We start from the raw sequence: 22,281 nt of genomic DNA, 5'->3' as shown, positions 1-22,281 counted from the left end.
AACGGCGCTCACCCTATAATTGGACTAATCATGAGGAGGCCTCACCCGATTATCCATGTCATCATCTCACATGGGTCCCACATCCTGGCCTATTAACACGTGCTTTTTAGTATCCGCCCAATGGACGGAGAGAGTCGACATCTTTCGGCAGCCGGAGCCGAAACGATCCAAATGCCGGAGCAAAAGCTTCACGCTTGACGAGGAGAGCTTAAGCCAGTGGCAATTGAGATATTTTGTGTGAATATGGGGTTAGTTGTGAAGTTGTTGTTTTGTTCAAATGGAAAGTGTTTTAAGTCCGTCTCCCCCCCGCTGAGTTCGCACAATTGTTTCGGCCTCTCGTGCGGAAGAGAGTAAAGTATGCGGGAAAATAAATAAAATAAAAACTCAAAAGGAGGGCAAGAGAGTCGCTCGAGAGCGCGAGGGTTCTTTGTTTCCGCTCGACTGTTCCGATTCACCGGTCTCTGCTCCGGGAGAACTGCGGCACGCCGGCGAAAACCGTTTTTTTCCGGCTTCCTGTTGTTGGAGAGAATTCATGCAGAAACGCCAACAGGAGGGGGTATTTCGGTTGTGGCGAGACCATTCTGTTTGCTATTTGAGGAGGGTTTTGCCCTAGGTAATGAGCCTACGGAGGAACCGTAGGTTTTAGGGTCTCGCTTATCAACGGCCGCGATTTCGTCTCCGGATGGAGGGAGGTAGCTTCGCGGAACCCAACTCCTCTTGATGTTGCTTTAATTTTTCTCCTCTCTTCTTCCGCCATGTACTTTTTTTCTATCCGTCTCATGGTTTGTAGTGTCTACTGCTAGTGATTAGTAATGTGTAAACGACGAGGGCTTAGGGTTTGTCGTTTTGATTTTGTTAATAGTGATTTGCGGGGAGTCGCTTCTTCTAGCATTTTTCGAGTTGGTTGGTGCTACTTTAAGATTTTATGGATAGGTTTACTAATCCGTGGAAGAGATTGTTTTCTCTAGTAACAGCGTAGCTTGTTTGTGCTACATGATGAGAATACGAGTTGGATATCATTGTCTGAGGAAACATAGTGTCCTGCTGTGGGATTTCGTAACTATATTGCGCTTAAACAAGTTTTTGGAACTTTCGGCTTCGGGAAGTTCTACACTTCCACCGGTACATTGATTTGCGGTTACTTTTAGTGTTCAATGGTGCAAAAACGAAATTTTGTTTTTGCGTTTTTGACTTGTTGTCCTCTGCTACTTACTCTTTTGTTGTGGTTCTCTTTTAGACGTGCTTTACGATTCTATGTTTTTTTCTAATGTCTTTTCATTTTAAGAACTTGAAAAGACTATTGAATTACTATATATCTCTGTAGAGGATTTATGGTCCTTTTTTATAGCAAAAAAAAAAAAAAAAGATCTGTCAATGTTATAAGAAAAAGGGATTTCCATGATTTTCCTTTTTTGTTTTCAGCCAAAAAAAGAATATCTCTGGTATTTTTTGTTATAAGAACATGGAAATTTACAGGATTTGTCGACACTCCCAACGAACTAGTTTCAAACTTATGGCTATCCAGCTTGGGCGGTGCTTCAAAATTCTCTATGATTAGAAGATTTTATTTAGTTCAAGACTGAGATTCACTTGTAATTTTATAATTCTTATGAATAATGCTTTCTCTTTATTGAGTTATGACAATATTCCAAGGCGTGCAGAGAGATTTTGTGAGAACTTCTGTACTTTATTCCGCAATAAAATTTTAAAAGAGATAGGTTTTTAAGTATTTGTTACTCTGTCAATTGCTGCTATTTGTTGATAGTGCCTGATGAGTTAATGAGATTGTAATTCAGATTCTACTGTCTCAGTTCCTTTAGCGACTGCTACAAAAGCTTGAGTTCCCTTTGGAGGTTACTGAGACTCTCTTTTTGTTTTCAAAATTCTTGTTTTACTTCTGGAATAAGTAGCCCAAATTCTAAATCAAGTACTAATGTTTCCCTAGGGACTTCTCCCCATTTTGAGAAAATTTGCTGCTTTGAGGTTACTGTCTTTGACAACTCTTTAACTTATTGATTGTTGCCTATTTTTTGTTCTGAAAATGTGAGTGTGCCTTTTTTTCTGTTTTTTTTTTTTTTTTTTTTCTGATGTGGGAATTTTTTTACTATGAGTTTCGTTGGTGAGTATTGTTAGAATACTGATAAGGCACTGCTGCTTGCCTACATACATCTCACAGTATTGGTTTTTTCTCATATACTTGCGCCTGCATATGTATTGGATTACTAGTATAAATGAGTGCTCAATGATTTTCTACCTGTGAAAATTTTTTCTGCCCATAATATTTTTTTATCTGCTTGACATGAGCCATCTCATGTAGCACATTCTACTTTCAGATAATTATATTTCAAATCCATTAGCCAAAGATGGTGTTTCCCAGCTACCTTTTGCTTTTAGGACCGCCTTCCCTTGTAATTCAGAAGCCTGGGCCTTTTTCTTCCCTCTCTTATGCATTTTAGTTACTCTATAGTGCAATAGCAATTTGCTATTTAAGGAAAGAAAATGATTTCTTACATGTCCATGTTTATATTCCTTCATGCATTACTATATTTGAGTTTTCATAACTTCAGCAATATGATTACATGTTCCAAGTTATCATTGTTAAGAAAGTCAAAAAAAATTTGGGAGGCATTGTTCCAGAAAAAAACTGTCATATTATGTGGAATGTGACAGTGACATTTGTTATGTATATCATATCCTTTTTAAAGTGGTTATTGACCATGCATTGTGGGTGGAGGCTTTAGTTTGGTGTTGTAAATATTTTCTCCTTGTGGTTTCTTCAGGGATAAACACATGGATTATGATGACAATGATTTCCAAAGCCAAAATTTTCATCTAGTTGGAGAAGACGCCAGTAAATTTCCTCCAAGCTTGAGATCTTACCCACTTCCCAAGTACGATTTAGATGATAACCTTCAGGTTCACCTAGGGTTTGGAATAGACGAAACAGAAGTTTTACTTGGAATTCAGAGTCAACACGATAACCATTGGATTGAGGATTTCTCAAGAGGAAGCAGCGGTATTGAGTTTAGTTCTAGTGCTACTGAGTCTTGCTCCATTTCCAGGCGTAACAATGTTTGGTCAGAGGCCACTTCCTCTGAGTCTGTTGAAATGCTACTGAAGTCTGTGGGGCAAGATGAGCCAATCACCAAACAAACCATTATTGAAGAGCCAAATGCCTGTGAGGGACATGATTGCTTAAACAACTGCATGGATTCTAGTCTGAATAAAGATCAATCTCTTTCAACTACGACTGGGGATCTTATTGATACAGGGCCAACTGTTCCTCCTGACAAGCACATGGAAAGCTTAGAAAGCCAAATGGATTCTAGTCTTGACAAAGATATATCTAATCAAGCCAGTGCAGGAGGCTTTGCCGATACTAGCCTGTCCATGCCTCCAGACAGGAACGTCAAATCTTTAGCAGACACCATCGAAGTTGTTCTAGGAAATTATCCTCAGGTCGAGAATACTTCTCACACTGAAGATAATGAATCTGCTCCTCAAATTACTATCAATAATGATCAGGTTACCTCCAAGGAAAGTACCCTGGAATCACCAAAGTTAACTTCATTAATCATTTGTGATAGTGATGGTTCTACTGAAAAGAGAGCAGAGGATGATCACTCTTCAAGTCCTAGTGAAATGGTTAGTGGCAATCCAGAAAATCTCACCATGGAGAATGTGCAAATTGATTCTTCCACATCTATGCCTAGGCAAGGTGCAGGTGTTGCAGATCTGGACAAGCAAAAGTTTCAGTTGCTAACAGAGGGTCCTATTGACGTTTTAATCTGTCATAAACCTGATGTCTCTGTTAGCAATGATGCTGAGGGGGGGAAGCATGCACTTTTAGGCACTGACCAATTGGAAAGTGACCCTGACAAAATGGAAAGTGAGATTTATAGCAAAAATGTTGTGAAAGATGATGCTTTTGAAGGCAATATGAAAGGGGGTGAAAGATTTCAAGAAGGTCCTGCTGATGATTCGGGAAATGTGCTTTCTGTGAAGCCGCAAGACATGATCAAAATTGTCGACTCTGGACATGATAATGAGGTTTCTTCATCTGTATTGGAAGATAAGCAAGCCTTTAAGGGTGAAAAAAGTTACGGTGATAAGGGTAACCATTCTTCAGTTGTAAAGGTATATTCTCCAGCTGACCTGATTCAGACAACAGGGGAAATATCTAAAGTAAAAGTTAGTAACAATAATGTGGGAACTCATGCAGCTGAGTTTGCTTCCCAGGTTCTGGAATCTCCCACAATGGTCAAGAAGGTAGCTGATCCTTTGGTTACCTTAGATAGGTCAATATTAGACAAACCACTTCCTATGACTACTGATGAGATGGGAAAGTCAGCCAAACCTGTTGATGATGAAATTGAGAAGGTTGGCTCTTCTACGGAGAAGATCTCAGAGCCCATCATTCTTGATGAAGGTGCCAGTACAATGCCAATGGAAATGCAACCACATCTACCTGATGCAATAGTTGCAGATAAGTCAGGTATTCTGCTTTTTCTTTTGAATGCTAATTTTGGAAGGGAGAATCCTCTGGAGTTTAAAATATAGGAAATAGGTTGTTATTTTGTATGGTATTTTTAAGCATCTAGAGCATCTGTACTACATATGTTTATAGAGATTACAGAACCAAGATTGTGTGAAAGAGGGGTTACCATCTTACTCATTTTGATCTCTTCATTCATTTGCAAAAAAGAAGGGGCTAATTTATTAGAAATTAATGGAGCTATCCAATCTGTAGGCCTACCTTATTTGACTGTATCAGTTATAGTGGTAACCAAACAATAATTTGTTCTGATTTATGGTTTTTCCATTTTGGTTCATTTCCATAATGTGGTTTGATTTTTCCAAGTCTTATCTTGCTGTTTCTTTGCAGTATATGGTGGGGTTGTTTCAGGTGACGTTAAAGAGTTGAAATCATCCAATGAGCTGGATGTGGAGCACCAGTTTAATTTAAGAACCAGGTCACATGTGGGCAGTACTGAAAAAAATGAACCTGACCATCCAAATTTGCCTGCTTCTGATGTTGTTGACTTTGATAAGAAGGAAACATTACTTGATGGGGTCTCTGGTTCTTCATCAGATCCTGTTTCTAAGGATGATACAATTAGATCTTGCACTATTGCTGTAGAATTACCTTCTGACGTTGTTGATGGGTTGTCAGCTTTGCGGGAGTTCACTGGTAGTACTGATGAATCTCATTTGTCACCAACTACTATTGAAGCTCAAGAATATGGTAAAGAAGTGCCTGAGGATTCAACTACGCATACCTTTGTTATGCAAGCAGACAATGTTTATGAAACATTGCCTTCAAGTACTGTAGGTAATTACTTCAAAATATGCTTTTCTATTGAGGTTTCTTGTTCTCTATGATTGACATTATTTGCTCTTGAATCTCTTGTTGTTATTTGTATATGAGTTGTTTTTATTGATCTTTGTCTTTGCACCTGGTATCTACTACGTATTGGTGTTCTTTGCAGCTATAGTGGCTAATAGTGATGTTCATGTACAAACTATAACTTCATCTTTAGGTGGTTCTTGTCGCGATAATGACCAGAGCGCTAGTGCTAAGAAAGATGGTGGAACTACTGTGTCATCTGGAGATGACAGTGGCAGGCAGATTCTTCAAGCAAGTTCAGAAGGTAGTAAGCATTTTTTTAAATGTTGTATTTCTCTTTTTAACTGTGGTGTTTGGTTCTTGTAACTAATGCAATCTTAATGTGGGATCCTGAAATATGTGCAAATTGCTGAGAGCTGTATATTAGTAGAAGAGAGAATAGCAAAAGTAAATATTGTAATGACATTTATATGCTGTCCTGACAGGTGATATTACAATCAACTATGGTGAAAAGTCTGCTAACCTTTTGACTGGAAATGCTACTGAGCATGAAGCTCTAGATGCTAATAATTGTCCAGAATCTGCTGAAGCTGAATGTGGGTCACCAACTATCATCAGTTCTAATGAACAGTCCCACATTGAAAAAGTGCATCAAGAGGATGGTGGAAGGTCTCTAGATAGGAATGTTTCTGTTGGAGACCATCCAGGTTGGGTTGCTTCTACTGTCAACGAGCAGCCTGATAGTAGTAAATCTACCTCAGCTGATCTTTCTTCCGAAGGTGACAGAAGCTTCACATTTGAGGTTGGTCCACTGACAGATTTATCTGAAAGAGAAACTAGCAAAGCTTGGCAACCATTTCCAAGTGTTGAGTCTTTTGATGTGGCCCAGGTATTTAAGAAATCTTTTGCTCTTAAGTTATGCATGAAAGGGATATATTTTTTAAAAATTGATCTTTGTTTCTAGACACGAGATGTATCTGCTACAACATCTGGTTTATCCCAAACAACTACTGTCATGTCACAAGATGCTCATAGTGAAAGTAAGGAGGTCCCAGATGAGCACAAAGTGCTGGATGCAGCTGCTAAAGTTAGGGCGATGGATAAACGTTCTGGTAGTTCATCTGCAAAGGGAACATCCTTGAAGGGGAAGTCAGTGAAGGACACATCTTCTCGAAAGCAGAAAACAGAAAAAGATGCCAAACTTTCTAGTCCTAATTCCTCTGGGGCTATAAGTAGGGCATTGCAAGTTGAAGAGGTTCGGCTTTATCCATATAACGAAGGCATTACTGTGAAACCTTCCAATATTCCAACCATCCAGGCGTCCAACTTACCGGATTTAAACTCCTCAGCTTCTCCACTTTTATTTCACCAACCTTTTACTGACTTACAGCAAGTGCAGTTGCGTGCCCAGATATTTGTTTATGGATCTCTTATGTGAGTTTGATTATCTATTCATCATCCACCTTTCTTTACTGGCATTATGTTTCCAGTATTGCTTATGCATATTATCTATGACTGCAGTCAAGGAACAGCACCAGATGAGGCTTGTATGGTAACTGCTTTTGGAGATTCAAGCAGGGGTTTGTACAGATCTACCTTTAAAATCCCTTTGTGCTTTCAGATCTCCATTTTGGTGGAAAGTCTTACTCTTTTAAATGTTATTTAAAAACAGATGGTGGAAGGAGTATATGGGAAAGTACATGGCGAATTGCCATAGAGAAGCTTCAAAGAGAGAAGTCTCCACTTTGTAACCTTGACACTCCCTTGTCCTCTCGTGCAGGTTCATGCTTTTTTATTTATATTTACCTTATTCATTTATAGCCTCAAAAAAATTCAGTTGTCTTAGATAATGATGTTTACAGGTACCAGGATTTCTGAACAAGTACCAAGGTCTGAAACCCTTCAAAATAAACCCCTGAACGCTCCAACTGGTCGATCTGCTAGCAAAGTTGGAATCTCTTCACCTGTCTTAAATCCTATTGTTTCTTCATCATTGCCGTTATGGAATCTTACTACCCCTTCTCGAGATGCCTTGCAGTCTGGTAATTTGTCTAGAGGCTCCATCCTGGAGACTTATCAATCACTCCCTTCATTGAATCCATACCAATCTCCACAAATGAGGCAGTATATGGGGAACACTACTCCTTGGCTATCACAGGCTTCAGGTGTTGGATCTCCATGGTTAGTGTCTCCTCAAACCTCAAACCTTGATGTGGGCCAACAGTATTCTGCTCTGTCCATTGCAGAGGCTGTTCAAGTCACACCAGTTCGAGAAACTCCTGTCCTACATACATCCAGTGTGCAGCAGGCACCTCCAAGTCCATTGCCACCTATAGTTGGCCCAACTAATGTTACATCAAGCCCTGCTGTGCTGATGGATGTAGATAGAACACTATCATCGTCCTCTGGCAAGCAAGCTTCAGCAGAACAGAAATCTAGAAAGAGAAAGAAGAATGCCTCCCCCCATGAAGTAGTTCAGATACCTACAAGTACTCAACCTCGAGCAGAGCAAACACCTGTTGCTGGTGCGAATAAGCATTTGACAATAACTGCAGGCATCTTGTCATCACCTCAAGATATAACATCTAGAGTATCCGCTGGTAATTTTGCTGCAACTGTTACTTCTGGAGTTTCTTCATCCCAGTTACAGGTTATAGCTGGTAGGGGTACAGGTAAAAAGATTAGCTTTCTTGAGGATACATCTGAGAGAGTTGAGCAGGCCAAGCTACTGGCAGGGGATGCTGCCGCTGATGCTGAAGCTGCTGTTAAGCACTGCCAAGTCGTGTGGAATGAGCTTTCCCACCAAAAGAACTCAGGATTAATTAAAGAGGTTGAAGCACAGCTGGCTTCTGCTTCAGTTGCAGCGGCAGCTGCTGTGTCTGTTGCGAAAGCTGCTGCTGCAGCTGCAAAAGTTGCATCAGATGCTGCTTTGCAAGCCAAGCTAATGTTTGGTGAGGCTTTAGGCGTTGGAAGCTCAGCTCAAGGTTTTGACAGTGTTTCATCAGATGGTCGGCTGAACCCTTCATCAACTTCGAAGGGCAAGGATAAAGGCAACAATTCAAGTTCGATTATTTTTGCTGCAAGGGAAGCTGCTAGGAGGAGGGTTGAAGCTGCTTCAGCTGCTGCAAAACGTGCAGAAATTTTGGATGCGATTGTAAAAGCTGCAGAAATAGCAGCAGAAGCTGTAGCAGAAGCTGGAACTATTATATCTATGGGGGATCCTGTACCTTTGAGCTTGAAGGAACTATTAGAATCAGGTCCTGAAGGTTACTGGAAAGTACGGCATATTTCTGGGGAAAATAGAGGAGAGCAGAGCTTAGTTAATTTTGATGAAGGTGGTAGTGGGAAGGAAAATACACAAGATAAATTAGATGAAGCGAGGGAACCGCTTTCCAAAGCATTATCTAGACAGCCAGGAGAGAACGTCAATGGTCAGGTAAATGGGTTGCATCGGATGCCTGTTGGAAGCGAGAAAGGGTTAGAGGGGCAAAAAGGGCGTAAAGTATCTGAGCTTGCAAAAACCATTGGAGTTGTTCCTGAATCTGAAACTGGGTCGGGGGTAGGAAGTTCTCTCATTGCTCGAAATGATCAATGTGATGGAGACCAACCAGTGGTGGCATCAAAAGGATGTTGTATTGAGGAGGGGTCTGTTGTTGAGGTCTGTGGCTTTGACTGCCATGTTGTTTAATGTCTAAAATGTTTGAAACTTGTGATCCATATTATTTATTAACAATGATCTCCATTTGTTATGTTTAGGTTGTGTCTGATGAGAATGGGGTAAGAGGAGCCTGGTATTCAGCCAAGGTACAGATTGTGAAAGATGGGCAAGCTTTTGTCTGCTATGATGAACTTTTTGCAGAGGAAGGTAAAGAACTTAAAGATAATATCATTTAATTTGAGAAGTCATTGAGAATTTAGTGCTGGAAATGTATTTTTGATGTAATGCATCTTATGATCGTCAATGTTCTCTTAGGCTCTGATCATCTTAAAGAGTGGGTGCCACTTCAAGGTCAAGGTGATAGACCACCCAGAATACGCATTGCACATCCTATGACAGCTATCATTAAATCTGAAGGGACAAGAAAACGGCGAAGAGCAGCTATAGGAAATCATACATGGTCTGTAGGAGACCAGGTGGATGTATGGATGCGTAACTGGTATGTACACTGTTTTCTCAGCTTATATGTTGCTGCACGTGTGGGACTCTGCATGAGCATGTGCGGGGAACTGTTAAATGCATTTTGTTGTTTAATACAGCTAAGTGCACTTTTAGTTTTACATGCAAAGTGTAAAGATCAATGATGCCTTTTGTTATATATATTTTTTTAAAGGATCATCCTTACTTTTTTTATTGTGCTAGTTTTTGTTCTGTAGCAGTTTTTGAAAGGATGTGGGGTTCATATAACCATTGGGCAGTTTTAGGCAGCCCTACATATGTAGAGTGACCTGATATTTTTTCCTTTGTAAAGTTAGTAGAGTGATCAGGTATAGCAGCTCTAAACAAATTACTCACTTGTGTGGATTGTGTTTTGGCCTGATAATAGCCATAATTTTTTACCCTCTTTCTACCCATTTTTGTATTTGCTTTTGATAACTCGCATGTGCGGTTGTTGTTGCTGCTTCGGGTTCTCATCCATCTGTACATATTTTGATAAAATCTGTACAAAAGAAGTCTTGAAGAAGGAAAAGAAGAAGATTGAAGAAGAAAAGAACAAAAGAGAAAAGAAATAGATGAAGAGAGAAGGAGAGAAAAAGGTGCAAGAGCCAGCACCAGGTTACCAGACAAAAAGTTGTCCCTAACCCTATTTAATTAAGAAACTTAAGTTAAATGCGCATGACTTGACCATATTGTCCCTCTAGAACTACTTTACATAAAAAGCTAACCGAAGTAACAAATAATTGAAATAAAAGACACCCTATAACATCCTACCACATCACCAGAACTAAACAACTAAGAGGGACCTTTTACATGTACACATATAAAACTTGAACTCCAAGACCCCCCTCAGGTTGGACCATAAATGTCATGAATGCTCAAACTCATACTTGCCTAGGGGTTTTGTAAAGACATTGCCAAGTTGATTAGCTGATTTCACATAAGGAGTAACAATTTTGCATCATCACTGTGTCTTGAATAAAGTGATAATCTACTGCTATATGTTTTGTTCTCTCATGAAATAATTGATTGTTTGCAATGAAGATTGCAACTTGATTGTCACATCCCATTACCATATGTCCTTGAATCTCTATTCCTAGCTCCACATGTACAACTTCAACCCCACATAAGTTCAACAACTGTATGAGCTATGGCTATGTACTCTGCTTCAGCACTTGATCATGCAACTACTGCTTGCTTTTTGCTTTTCCAACTTACAAGATTGCCACTTATAAATGTGTTATATCCTGAAGTAGACTTCTTGTCAAGTTTTGACTCAGCATAATCAACATCGAAGTGTCTTTTAATGTCAACGGGGCCATGAGACTTATATAAATGTCCCAAACCTGGAGCTCCTTTCAGACCATTCAAATTTTTTTGTGCAGCTAAGAAATGAGACTTCCTAGGATTCTCTATAAATTGACTCACAACCAACCGCGAAGGAAATTTCAGGTCTAGGTAGAGAAATTCACTGACTGATCTTTGGTATTCTGTCTTATTTTTCATTATTGGACTTCGATCATCATGGAGGTTTAGGTTAGCCTCTATGATTTTGATTTTGCCCGTAAAAGCCCAATGTATTTTCGTTGAGATAACACCACTCCATCCTTACCTTGAGCCACCTCTATAACCAAAAACTACCTCAATTGTCCAAGCTCTTTTGTTTGAAAGTTTTGTTTCAAATAATACTTTACTTCTTTAATACTCACTTTATCATTTCCTGAAAGGATATTGTCATTCACTTAAACAATCAACACAACTACCCCAATTAGAATGTGTGAGAATAAATAACGAATGATCACAATGACTTCGAGAGAAGCCAAAGGTAGTGGATTGAATTTCTCTAACCATACTCTAGGGCTCTTTTTTAATCCATAAATTGCCTTGTTTAATTTACACACTTTATTAGTCTCCTCCTAAGTAACATACCCGGGGGGTTGATCTATATAGATAACTTCCCGAAGATCTCCATACAAGGCATTTTTAATGTCTAATTGATGTGGTGGCCATCCATGATTAAGGATCACAAAATAAGGATACTAATAGACCTAAGTCATGCCACAAGAGAAAAAGTACTAGAGAAACCACACCATAAGTTTGGGCAACAAGTAGAGCCTTGTAAAGCTCAATTGATCCATCTGCATTGTACTTCATTGTGTATACCCAATGACATTCCACAATGATTGCATCGGGAGGAGGGTCACACAAACTCCATGAGCAACAAGTAGAGCCTTGCAAAGCTTCAATTTCAGCATCCATAGCTGCCTTTCACTTTGAACATTTCAATGCCTCCTTGATAGTGCTAGGAATTGAAACCATAGACAAAGAAGTGGCGAAGGAGTGAAACCGAGAGGATAAATTATCAAAAGGAGTCATATTTGGAGATGGGATGATGGGTACCTTGTTTTTAGTGCTTTCACAAACTCCATTCCCTAAAGAAATTAGAAGATCTGAGTGAGATTTCCCAAAGCTATCGGATGTCATAGGAGATATTGTGGAATGAAGTGTGGGTTGCCTATCCTGTATTGCATCATGAGAAGAATCCTGAGAAGACAACAAAGAGTCCCTAGGAGCCTCTTCACCACCATCTATAGTAACATGCTTTTTGTGTTGATATACTTGTGAGTAATCTTTAGAAACTTTCTTCATTGGATGTTGTTGTACATAGGAGCATCAATCACTAACATGGAAGAGGAAGCATCAGACTGAGGGAGGAGAGAAACAGATTTTAAGGAAAACATAAAGAAAAGAATATGCTCAAAGAAGCTTACATTAGCTGAAAATATAACTTTTTTGGGTTTTGGATCATAGCACTTGTAACCTTTTTGATTTTGTAGATATTCCAAAATAAACAATTAACGGGTTTAGGAGCAAGTTTGTCAACCGGAGACCCAATCACATGGACAAAGCAAGCATAACCAAACACTCTTAAGGCAAATGTCAAACATAGGTCTCGTAGGTTGAAGAATCTACAATGGAACTCTATTATGCATAACAAATGAGAGTATGTAGTTAATCAAGTAACACAATAAGTATTGAATCCCCCCAAATATGGTTTAGGAATTTTCATGTGAAACATAAAAGTCCAAGCAACATCTAACAAACGCCTATTTTTGCGTTCAACAACCCTATTTTGTTGTGGGGTATATAGACAAGATGTCTAATGTCGAATGCCTTGAGCATAACAAAAATTAGAAAATTCTTATTGACAAACTTTAATCCATTGTCACTGTGCACAAATGTTTTTGATGGAAGCACCAAACAAATTCTTTATTTCATAGTAAAATTTCTGAAATACATCAAATACTTCTGATTTTTTCTCGAGGAGATACACCATATGGATGACTGGAATCATTAATAAAGGACAAAAAAAATACTTAAACCAAATATACTAGGTACCCTATGTGGGCCTTATACATCAGAATGAACTAATTCAATGACAAAACTACTTGTGCAATGACAGATAGTAAACAATGCCTTATAGTGCTTCACAAAAGCCAATTAAATGCTAACTCAAAAGAAGTTGGAGGAAGAAGTGCCTGGATCTTAGTTGGAGATGGATGTCCTAAACAAAGATGCCATTGGTATGGAGAAATCTTTGCATGAAGCTCAGTACTCATATGTGACTCTTCAAGATAGTACAACCCATCACGTCCTTGTCCCCCATCGATCGTCTTCTGTCCCTAGTGGGTAAAAATGTTATAGTACAATTTAATAGATAACAAATTAATGGGAAAGTTAGGTACATATAGGACAAATGACAAAGATAAACTAGGTGTGGTTCTGGATAATAGTCTTGGAACCGTTTGCCAACACAATTGATTTATGAGGAGGAGATGCAGTTAAGGACAAAAACTGAGATGACATACCTGATACATGTTGAAGTACTTGAGTCAATGATCCAATTAGGAGCGGAAGACACATGTAAGGCGGGCATACCTGAATTTGCAAGAGTGCATTGGCCAGTTGAAGGAGGTTCAGAAATTGACGACTAGAAGAAGCGGATGTTTGTCCTAACTTCTGAACTAACTTCTTAATTTGGTTTTTGAGTAGACGCAACCAATTCACCATTGCCACCACCACCATTAGGAAAATTTGTCACACTAGCATTAGCCCATGCAGGCTTTCCAAATTTGTCCTAATAGCTGTTAAATTGATGATTTGTTCTACCACAATGTATGCATTTTCTATTTCATGGACCTCAGCCATGACGAATTCCATCTCTACCTCTGCCACGTCCGTCACTTCCAATCGACGACCACTGACATTTTCTGATTTATTTTGTATGGGGACACAATTCATAGCCGACAGATCAACTGATTTAGGCTCCTTATTACTATAAGTAATTGCACCTTTTTTTTTTGGAGTGCAAGTAATTGCATCTTCAACTCTTAAAAGTCTGGAAAAAGCATTTTCTAAAGTGGGTACATCATCATTTGCCAATGATTGTACTCGGATAGCATCATATTCTGGTCCTAAACCATGTGAGCCACTTACATATGATTTTATTTATTCCTTGAAAGCTTTTGCATCTCTATGTCTGCTATGTCCGTCACTTCCAATCGACGACCACAGTCATTTTCTGATTTATTTTGTATGGGGACACAATTCATAGCTGACAGATCAACTTATTTAGGCTCCTTATTACTATAAGTAATTGCACCCTTTTTTTTTTTGGAGTGCACTTAATTGCATCTTCAACTCTTAAAAGTCTGGAAAAAACATTTTCTAAAGTGGGTACATCATCATTTGCCAATGATTGTGCTCGGATACATTATATTCTGGTCCTAAATCATGTGAGCCACTTGCATTTGATTTTATTTATTCCCTAAAAGTTTTTGCATCTGTAGTAAAAGGATGGTAAATGCTGATTTCCTTAACATCAGCCTGCATCTCCCCAAAGTAATTAGTGGCACTCTTTATTTTTTGATAAAAGGTGCATATATTAAAAACAGAGAAAAAAATACGAACCTAATGTCGGGGGCATGACTCCACAACAAAGTGTTGGAGAGAAATGCCCGCCTTAGCTTGGAAATCTGCCAAGTGATTAGCAGATCGTGGAATGTGACTCCACTTACAATTTAAAGGAGAATAAATTACACGTCCTTGAATATATCCCAGTGACGCCATGGGGGGTGACTGTGGTTTGCACACCAGTTGATGATCACTTTGGAATCGCCTTCAATACGAAGGGGACCAGAGAGGTTGCTAGAGAAGATTTGGAGTCCGTGTAGGAGGCCCGAGAGCTCTTCTGTAGTAGAGTCTGAGATACCAAGGGGACTGGCATAGGAGAAGAGGAGATCACCCTTTTCATCATGGATGACTCCACCGAACCCTATTGGGCCTGGGAAGCCAAGAGCATTTCCATCAAAATTGAGCTTCAAGAACCCGGGGGGAGGGGGGTCCAAATTGCCATAGTAGGATGGCGAGGGGGCAGAGATAGGCCAGCAATAGATTTCCAGTTACTTCTGAAGTTTGATCCACCAAGGTTGCTGAATTCTTTTTTATTTAATATCCATACCGAAACTTGGTTAGAGATTTGCTCAGTCATAGCTTCAACAGAGGAGGTTTTGAGATTGAATTTCCTCTTATTTTGCTCTTTCCAGAGTGCCTAGATAATATGACCCACACAACAAGATATTAGCATTTTACCTAGCTTTGGGAGGTTCGAGTTAATGAGTGATAGGATGGTGTCGGTTAGGTTCCCGGATGCATAGTATTGGAGACCAATTTTGTTTAGAAGGGACGACCAAGCTAGGTGGGCGAATTGGCAAGAAAGAAGAACATGGGTTGCCGTTTCTGGGGTATTTCTGCACAAAGGGCAGAGAAGGTCTATGATAGGAGTGCCCTTACGGATTGAGGAATCACGTGGAGGGGCAAGGAGGTCCCAAACATAGGCAATAGGGTGCTTTGGGAGATTTGGGGATGAGTGGTTGAGGAATTTGTAGGCGGAGGATGTGGAGAAGGTACCTTTTGGACATGGAGTCCAGATTAGAGTGTCACTTGAGGTGTTCAGCTGTCGGATTGGGAGGAGATGGAGGAGTTTGGATGCACGGAGAGCTTTTGGGTCAGTGAGATGCCTTATGAGATTTAAGTTCCAATCCCCATTTTCTGACCAGATGTCAGAAATGAGAGCCTTTGAGTTACCTGCGAGGCCAGATATTTTTGGAAAGCTAATGCTAAGTGGAGATTGGCCAATCCACCAGTCATTCCAGAACTTGGTTGATCCTCCATTTCCAATATAACATTTTGCAGCCACCTTGAATTTGGGGAGGAGCCGAACGATTTTTTTCCAGAGAGATGAGAGAGAATAGAATCTCCCTCCTCCTTTCCACCATCTAGATTGAATATTTGCTTTTTCTGAAACAAAGGCTCTCCAAATCAAATTCGGATTCATATTAAATTTCCATATCCACTTAAGGACAAGAGTGGAGTTAGTGTCTTTGATGTTCTGAATTCCCAATCCACCCAACATTTTTGGTGTGCGTACTTCCTCCCATTTGACTAAATGATATTTCCTTTCGGAAGCGCCTTTTTAGAGTATCAATTCTGTTTCTGATAGATGCAGGGCAGTGGAACATAGACAAAAAATAGGTGGGAATTCCCTGCAGACATGATTTGATTAGAACTAACTTGCCTGCTTTAGATAAAAATCTTCCCCGCCAGGTGGCGAGTCGCCCTTCTAGACGCTCAATGACAAGGTGCCAGGAAGCTTTAGAGGGGAAACGGGGAGTCAGAGGCAGTCCCAGATAGGATCCAATAGATGATTCTATGTTGCAGCCAAGATAGTTTACCATGGAGCTGAGTAATCCAGGTTCAATGTTGTAACCGAAAGTAGAGGATTTCTCCCAACTAATTTTTTGCCCTGAAGAGATTTCGAATAAGCTCAAAAGGGTGCTTAAATTATGAATTTGGGGGAGGGAGCCATCACAGAAGAGGATAGTATTATCCGCATATTGGAGGAGGCTGATATCCAGGGCAGGGTCAGAAAAAATAGGATTAAGCCATCCTGACATTTTTGCTAGACGGACCATGGAGGCTAATTGTTCTCCAATGAGAGAATAGAAAGGGTGAAAGAGGATCCCCCTGCCTAATGCCCCTAGAACCCTTAAAATAACCACAAGGTTTGCCATTTACCAGAACATAGTAGGATACATTAGAGATACAACTTCTCATCCAGAATCTCCATTGAGTGGAGAAACCCATCTTATCAAGGATGTGGTCGACTAGCTTCCAATTGACTATGTCAAAGGTTTTTTCAAAATCAATCTTAATAACAACTCTTGGATTTTTGGATTTTTTGAAGGAATGGAGGATTTCATGGGCGGCCATTGACGAGTCCAGGATGTTCCTGCCAGCAATAAAGCCACTTTGGTAGGGATTGATGATTTTTGGGAGGACAAACTTGAATCGTTTGGCTAAGAGGCGGGCAAGGATTTTGTAGGAGTTTTTGGTGAGGCTTATGGGCCTATAATCTTTGGTTAAGACAGAGGTAGATTTTTTGGGGATAAGGGCAATGAAGGAGGTGCCAACGGATTTATATGTTTTTTTGAGAAGAGGTGTGAATGTATTACTGAAGAAAAAAATTACATACCTTGAAGCTAAAAAAACATTTCCTCCACAACAAGATGTTGGAGGGTAATGCCTTTTTTCGCTTGAGCATCGGCTAAGTGATTAACAGATCTTGGAACAAGTTTCCAAGTGCATTGTAAAACAAAAATTAACTTACAAATTTCATCAAAAAGCTCCCAATGATGCCAAGGAGGTTTTGATGGCTTCGAGCACCAGTTAATAATGACTTGAGAATCCCCTTCAACCAAGAGAGCACCCTCCTTTTTTTGCTTGAAAAGTTTCAGTCCGTTGAACAGCCCATGCAATTCCGTGCAAGTAGAATCAGATACTCCAATTCGACCCGCGTATGTGAAGAGAAGATTTGTTTGATCATCGTGAATTACTCCGCCAAACCCAGCTGGCCCCGGACATCCGAGAGCACTTCCATCAAAATTTAGTTTAAAATGTCCAGGAGGAGGTTTGGACCATTCAACCATTACAGGGGCCTTCGATGGAACAGACATACCCCCAACGGATTTATATTTGTGATACCAACTTGATGAAAGTTGTTTACAAAATTGTGCACATCATCTCTGATCACATCCCAAGATTGGTGGTAGAAATCACCATTGTAGCCATCCGGGCCAGGGGCCCTATCTCTAGGCATTCCAAGAACTGCTGCCTTAATTTCTTCAGGGGAGAAAGGTCTTTCCAGATGCATAGCCTCAAAAGCAGAGATCTTACGAAAATCAATCTGGTCCAGGACAAGCCGGTTGAAATTTTCCTCCAAATACAGGCCTGAAAAAAACTTGACAAACTCGTTAGCAATAGAGACACTATCCGTACATTCCTCACCATTGATTAGAAGAGAGCATATACGGTTAGTTCTCTTTCGACCAGAGGCAATAGCATGAATTTTTTTTGTGTTTCCATCCCCATCAGATAGCCAGCGGAATCTGGTCCATTGTTTCCAGTGAGGGGTTTCACTTGTAAGGATTTTAGAGAGATCATAATTCTGGCTATTTCTGTCGGCGATTTCAGCAGGGGAGAGATCATATTAGTGGCACTCTTACTTTCACGCTTCATAGTATAATATCGAGTTTACAATTCATGGATCCCCTAATAAACTACTTTGATGAGAATAAAGTGACTCAAAAGTCTCCACATTCCTTTGGCGGTTCTATAAGTCATAATCTGTGAACCAATCTTAGGCTCCATACTATTGATAATCAAAGTCATCACTTAATAATTATCTGATTCCCTGTCGTCATTCATTGGAATTGGAGGTTCATCCCCATTATATTTAAGCTTTCTTTTGGTCTACATGTGGACGGAATTAGACCAGAAATCATAGTTTGAACTATTCAATTTTATAGAAGCAATTTTGAATTGAAGTTGAATCCTTACTCAGATTTTTTGGAACCTCTAACAGGGTTAACAATTTCACCTTGGTCTGCCATTATGCAATTTAATCGCAATCACCAACTGCATAGGAATATAATTATAATTCTGCGCAGACAATAAAAAAACTCCTCTAGGAGCAGTGGATAATAGAAGATATGCCAGCTGATACTCAAGCAACCAATTGACCTGCACTTCAACAGGTAATGGGTACTTACAATAGCCCTTAGCACACTATTTAGATAAACAACACGCAAATGTACTAAAAAAACACTAAAATATAGCAAAAAATAAAGCCTTTCCTGGCCTGTCCAAATAAGAGAGCCCACCAAAGGAGCAGTCACCTACCCTGGAATCAGGTACAGCACATTAAGCCATGGACCAATAGGTTCTGTCACACAGAGTTAAGGAAAAATTGAAACTTAAAGAACAATTAGAACAGAAAATTACTGAATCCTTTCCTGTAGAATTCTTAGGTACTAGGAAGAAAGATAAAGGCTGAAACCTGAACTCCCTTTGGACCTACTGCTCTGGTACCATGACAAAATCTGTACAAACGAAGTCCTAAAGAAAGAAAAGAAGAACATTGAAGAAGAAACGAAGAAAAGAGGGGAGAAATAGATGAAGAGAGAAGGAGAGCACCAGGTTAGTGGTGGGGAGACCAGTATGCCCATTTGGCCCCAGTGGACCCACCAATTATGGTTAAAATTATTTTTATTTTATCTTTCTTGATTTCACTAGATTTGATCAGATAGTGATCCTATCTATTTTGAATTTAAATTTTCAATTCTAATTTTAGTTTATCTTTTTTATTTTATTAGATTTGATCAAATAGTGATCTTATCTATATTGAATTTTAAATTTTAATTTTAGTTATTTATAGGTTGTAACAGGATGTTGAATTCAGCTTTAATAATTAATGAAATCTCTTTGTTTCTGGTCTCTCCCTCTCTCCCTCTCTCCCTCCCTTATCTTCTTCTTCTTCTTCTTCTTCTTCTTCCCGTTCTTTCTTCTCTATTCTCTTACACTTCATCACGTGCTCATCCCGCATCAATTAGAAGACAAATTTTGTCCCTAACCCTATTTAATTAACCAACTTAAGTTAAAAGTACATGAATTGACCATATTGCTTCTCTAGAACTGCTTTACATAAAAAGCTAACTAGAGAAACAAATAACCGGAATAAAGGACACCCAATAATATCCTCAACTTCAGTAGAACTAAACAAGTAAGAGGGACCACATTTACACATAAAAGACAGTAATACCCCTGAACTCCACCATACATATATCCATACATTGTACATAAGTATATACATGTATGTATGTGTATACTTACCCACATACCTACATATTTTAAAAAGGATGTGCACTCAAGTCCATGTAAATTGTGTTCACCAATTATTAAACTCGTTTGTTCCTATTCTACATTTTTTTCTTTACCTATATATTTATGATTGTTGTTAGCTAGAGACTCTTTCCTGTTCTTTTTTACTTTTTAATGATGAAATAGAGATAATAGATCTTGTGAAGAACTCAAGTTATTCTAGGATGGCTTTGAGTGTATCCAAGTTGTGCTGGATTCAAGTCCAGCTTTCTTTCCCTTATACGGTGTATGTGTCTGTGTGTTTGTTGATTCTAGGTACCTTTTTTGTCTTTTATACTTCTTTCTCATTTTTTTAACTGGAATCATTCTAATCTGGATGTCCTGGTTTTAATGGTGGTTAATTTCATTTCTGATCTGCTTGAACTGTTCAACTTTCAGTTGGTTGGAAGCAGTTGTAACAGAGAAGGACGGAGAGGATGACACGAAGCTAACTGTTCAATTTTCAGGTCTTTTTTTTGTCCATTTTTCACCATGGTCTTCTAGATTTAGTAGTTTGCTTTGATGAAGTAAGTGTTATTGTATCACTTACTCTATGTAAGGTGCATACTTGTACATGGTTGGTTTTTGTTTGGAACCTTCTGTTTTAGATTATTCATGAGTTGAGATAATATGCTATGCAACTTTTTCATTGCAAAATTTGAAATATTGAATTTCTTGTCAGCTGATGGACAATCATCAAGTGTAAGGGTTTGGAATCTCCGGCCATCTCTTGAATGGGATAACAATCTCTGGGTTGAATGTTCAAAAGAAAGACATGGCTGTTCTTTAGAGGTGTTTTCCATTTTTTCTCTATTATATTTCTTATTTACTAGCTTTAATATTTAATTTTTGTTTGCCAAGTGATTGAGTCTAATTATATTGTGGTAATCAGGGTGATAGCCCCCAGGAGAAACGGCAAAAATTGGGTAGCCGTGAAGTTGGAGTGAATTCTCAAGTAGTGAACAGAAATATTGAAACATTATCAAAGGATATCAGTGTAGAAGATTCAAGAAAACCTGAAGGGTCTTCTTGGTCGCGTATGTTAACTGAAAAAGATAGAATATTCACTGTTGGGAAAAGTGCGGGTGAGAAAAATAATTCTGATGCACTCAAGGTGAAGCGAATTGGGCTACAGACTGAAGGGTCGAAGGTCATATTTGGAGTTCCTAAGCCAGGAAAAAAGAGAAAATTTATGGAAGTAAGCAAACATTATGTTGCAGATAAGGTTCCTTCCAAGCCTGGTGAAGGAACAGACTCCGCGAAATTTGCAAAGTACCTGATGCCCCAAGGGTCAGGTCGTGGGTGGAAAAATTCTTCTAAAGTTGATTTCAGAGGAAAGCTGCCTCCAGCCCCCAAGTCCAAGGTGCTCCGATCTGGGAAGACACATGCGATACAAAATAAACCTGCAACTGGCAAAGATAATCATTTAGTATCAGCTGATCCCGATCATATGAAAAATGGTAAGTCTTCTGTTGGCCATGAAGATAGCAATGATGGGAGCCAAAGCCTCCTCGAAGTTGGCTCTGTGCCTGCAGATATGTTAGTACCAGCAAATGCCCCTGTGTCTAAGAAGAAATCATCTTCAGCAGCTGAATCAGACAAGGGGATGAAAGGAAAGCTAGGACCTGCTGTGAAGTCGGCTAGAGATGAGGAGAAATTTGCCACTGTGCATGATCATTCTGCAAAGCCTATGACTGATGCCATTGAACCTCGAAGATCTAATCGCAGAATTCAGCCAACTTCTAGGGTAAAAACTGTCTCTCTTTTTTTTTCCTGGGCTGTGTTTTGTAGTGCTTTCGACCTATTTCCCATTCTTGTGTGGCTTGTTGTGTGCTCGAGTGTTTTGCACTTTAGTAATAAATTAGAAGTGGTCTCTAATTTCTGCATATGTTCACTAATAACTCTTAATGTATTCAACTTTGCAGCTATTAGAAGGATTGCAGAGCTCATCTTTGATTGTAGCAAAGATGCCCCCCGTGTCACATGACAAGGGCATGAAATCTCGGCAGAAAAATACTTTATCTTCAAGAGGTAGTGGCTTTTAAAGCTTTTACTAGATTCCTATTTCATTGTTTGACATGCTTGAAGCTGACTCTTTTGTTGCAGCAGGCAGTAACCAGGGCTGAGATGACATTGATGGTGGTTAGGAGGGGCCCTTTGGAAGGCATTCAAAAAGGGCTACGTCAATGGGTTGGATGTAATTTTAACTGCGTAGGAATTCCTCTTGTAGTGCTACTGTATATAGTCATAGTACTTGATGAAATCAAACAGGTCCTCATCAATTTTCTTTCAGTTTCAGATGTAATATGTCATAGGTGTCAATATTAAATTTTATCTGCTTCACTATTGTGAGCATTTTTATCTCCCTTAATTTTCTTTTTTGACGGTTGTCCGGTTAAAATTAGTATAAGAGTGGTTTCAGTAGCTTCAACACTCATTAAAAAATACTGAATTGAATCGT

The 22,281-nt window shown here is 39.3% G+C and overlaps 1 protein-coding gene across 3 annotated transcripts; it reads left to right on the top strand.

The window, feature by feature from the left end:
• Nucleotides 1-354: 354 nt before the first annotated feature.
• Nucleotides 355-22,201, top strand: LOC137967116 (uncharacterized). 3 transcript variants are annotated; one of them, XM_068813561.1, is made up of 17 exons: nt 355-692; nt 2,781-4,137; nt 4,240-4,495; nt 4,886-5,332; nt 5,541-5,651; nt 5,833-6,236; nt 6,312-6,781; nt 6,869-6,927; nt 7,020-7,127; nt 7,210-9,005; nt 9,104-9,212; nt 9,321-9,504; nt 20,220-20,287; nt 20,503-20,612; nt 20,713-21,567; nt 21,746-21,851; nt 21,927-22,201. In XM_068813561.1, the coding sequence occupies exons 2-17, from the start codon at nt 2,791-2,793 to the stop codon at nt 21,944-21,946; spliced, it is 6,450 nt and encodes a 2,149-aa protein (XP_068669662.1). In that variant the 5' UTR covers nt 355-692; nt 2,781-2,790; the 3' UTR covers nt 21,947-22,201. The 3 variants fall into 3 exon arrangements, with proteins under 3 accessions (XP_068669662.1, XP_068669661.1, XP_068669660.1); XM_068813560.1 differs by having other exon boundaries at nt 2,781-4,495; nt 21,930-22,201; XM_068813559.1 differs by having other exon boundaries at nt 2,781-4,495.
• Nucleotides 22,202-22,281: the final 80 nt, after the last annotated feature.

The sequence above is a fragment of the Aristolochia californica genome, unplaced genomic scaffold (genome assembly GCF_029961685.1).
Source record: "Aristolochia californica isolate CCGP_79_NKW_82.1479 unplaced genomic scaffold, dmAriCali1.0.hap1 SCAF_6, whole genome shotgun sequence".
In the NCBI taxonomy this organism is placed as follows: domain Eukaryota; kingdom Viridiplantae; phylum Streptophyta; class Magnoliopsida; order Piperales; family Aristolochiaceae; genus Aristolochia; species Aristolochia californica.
The sequence above is the reverse complement of the archived record's forward strand: the minus strand, read 5'-3'. Positions and strand labels throughout refer to the sequence as shown.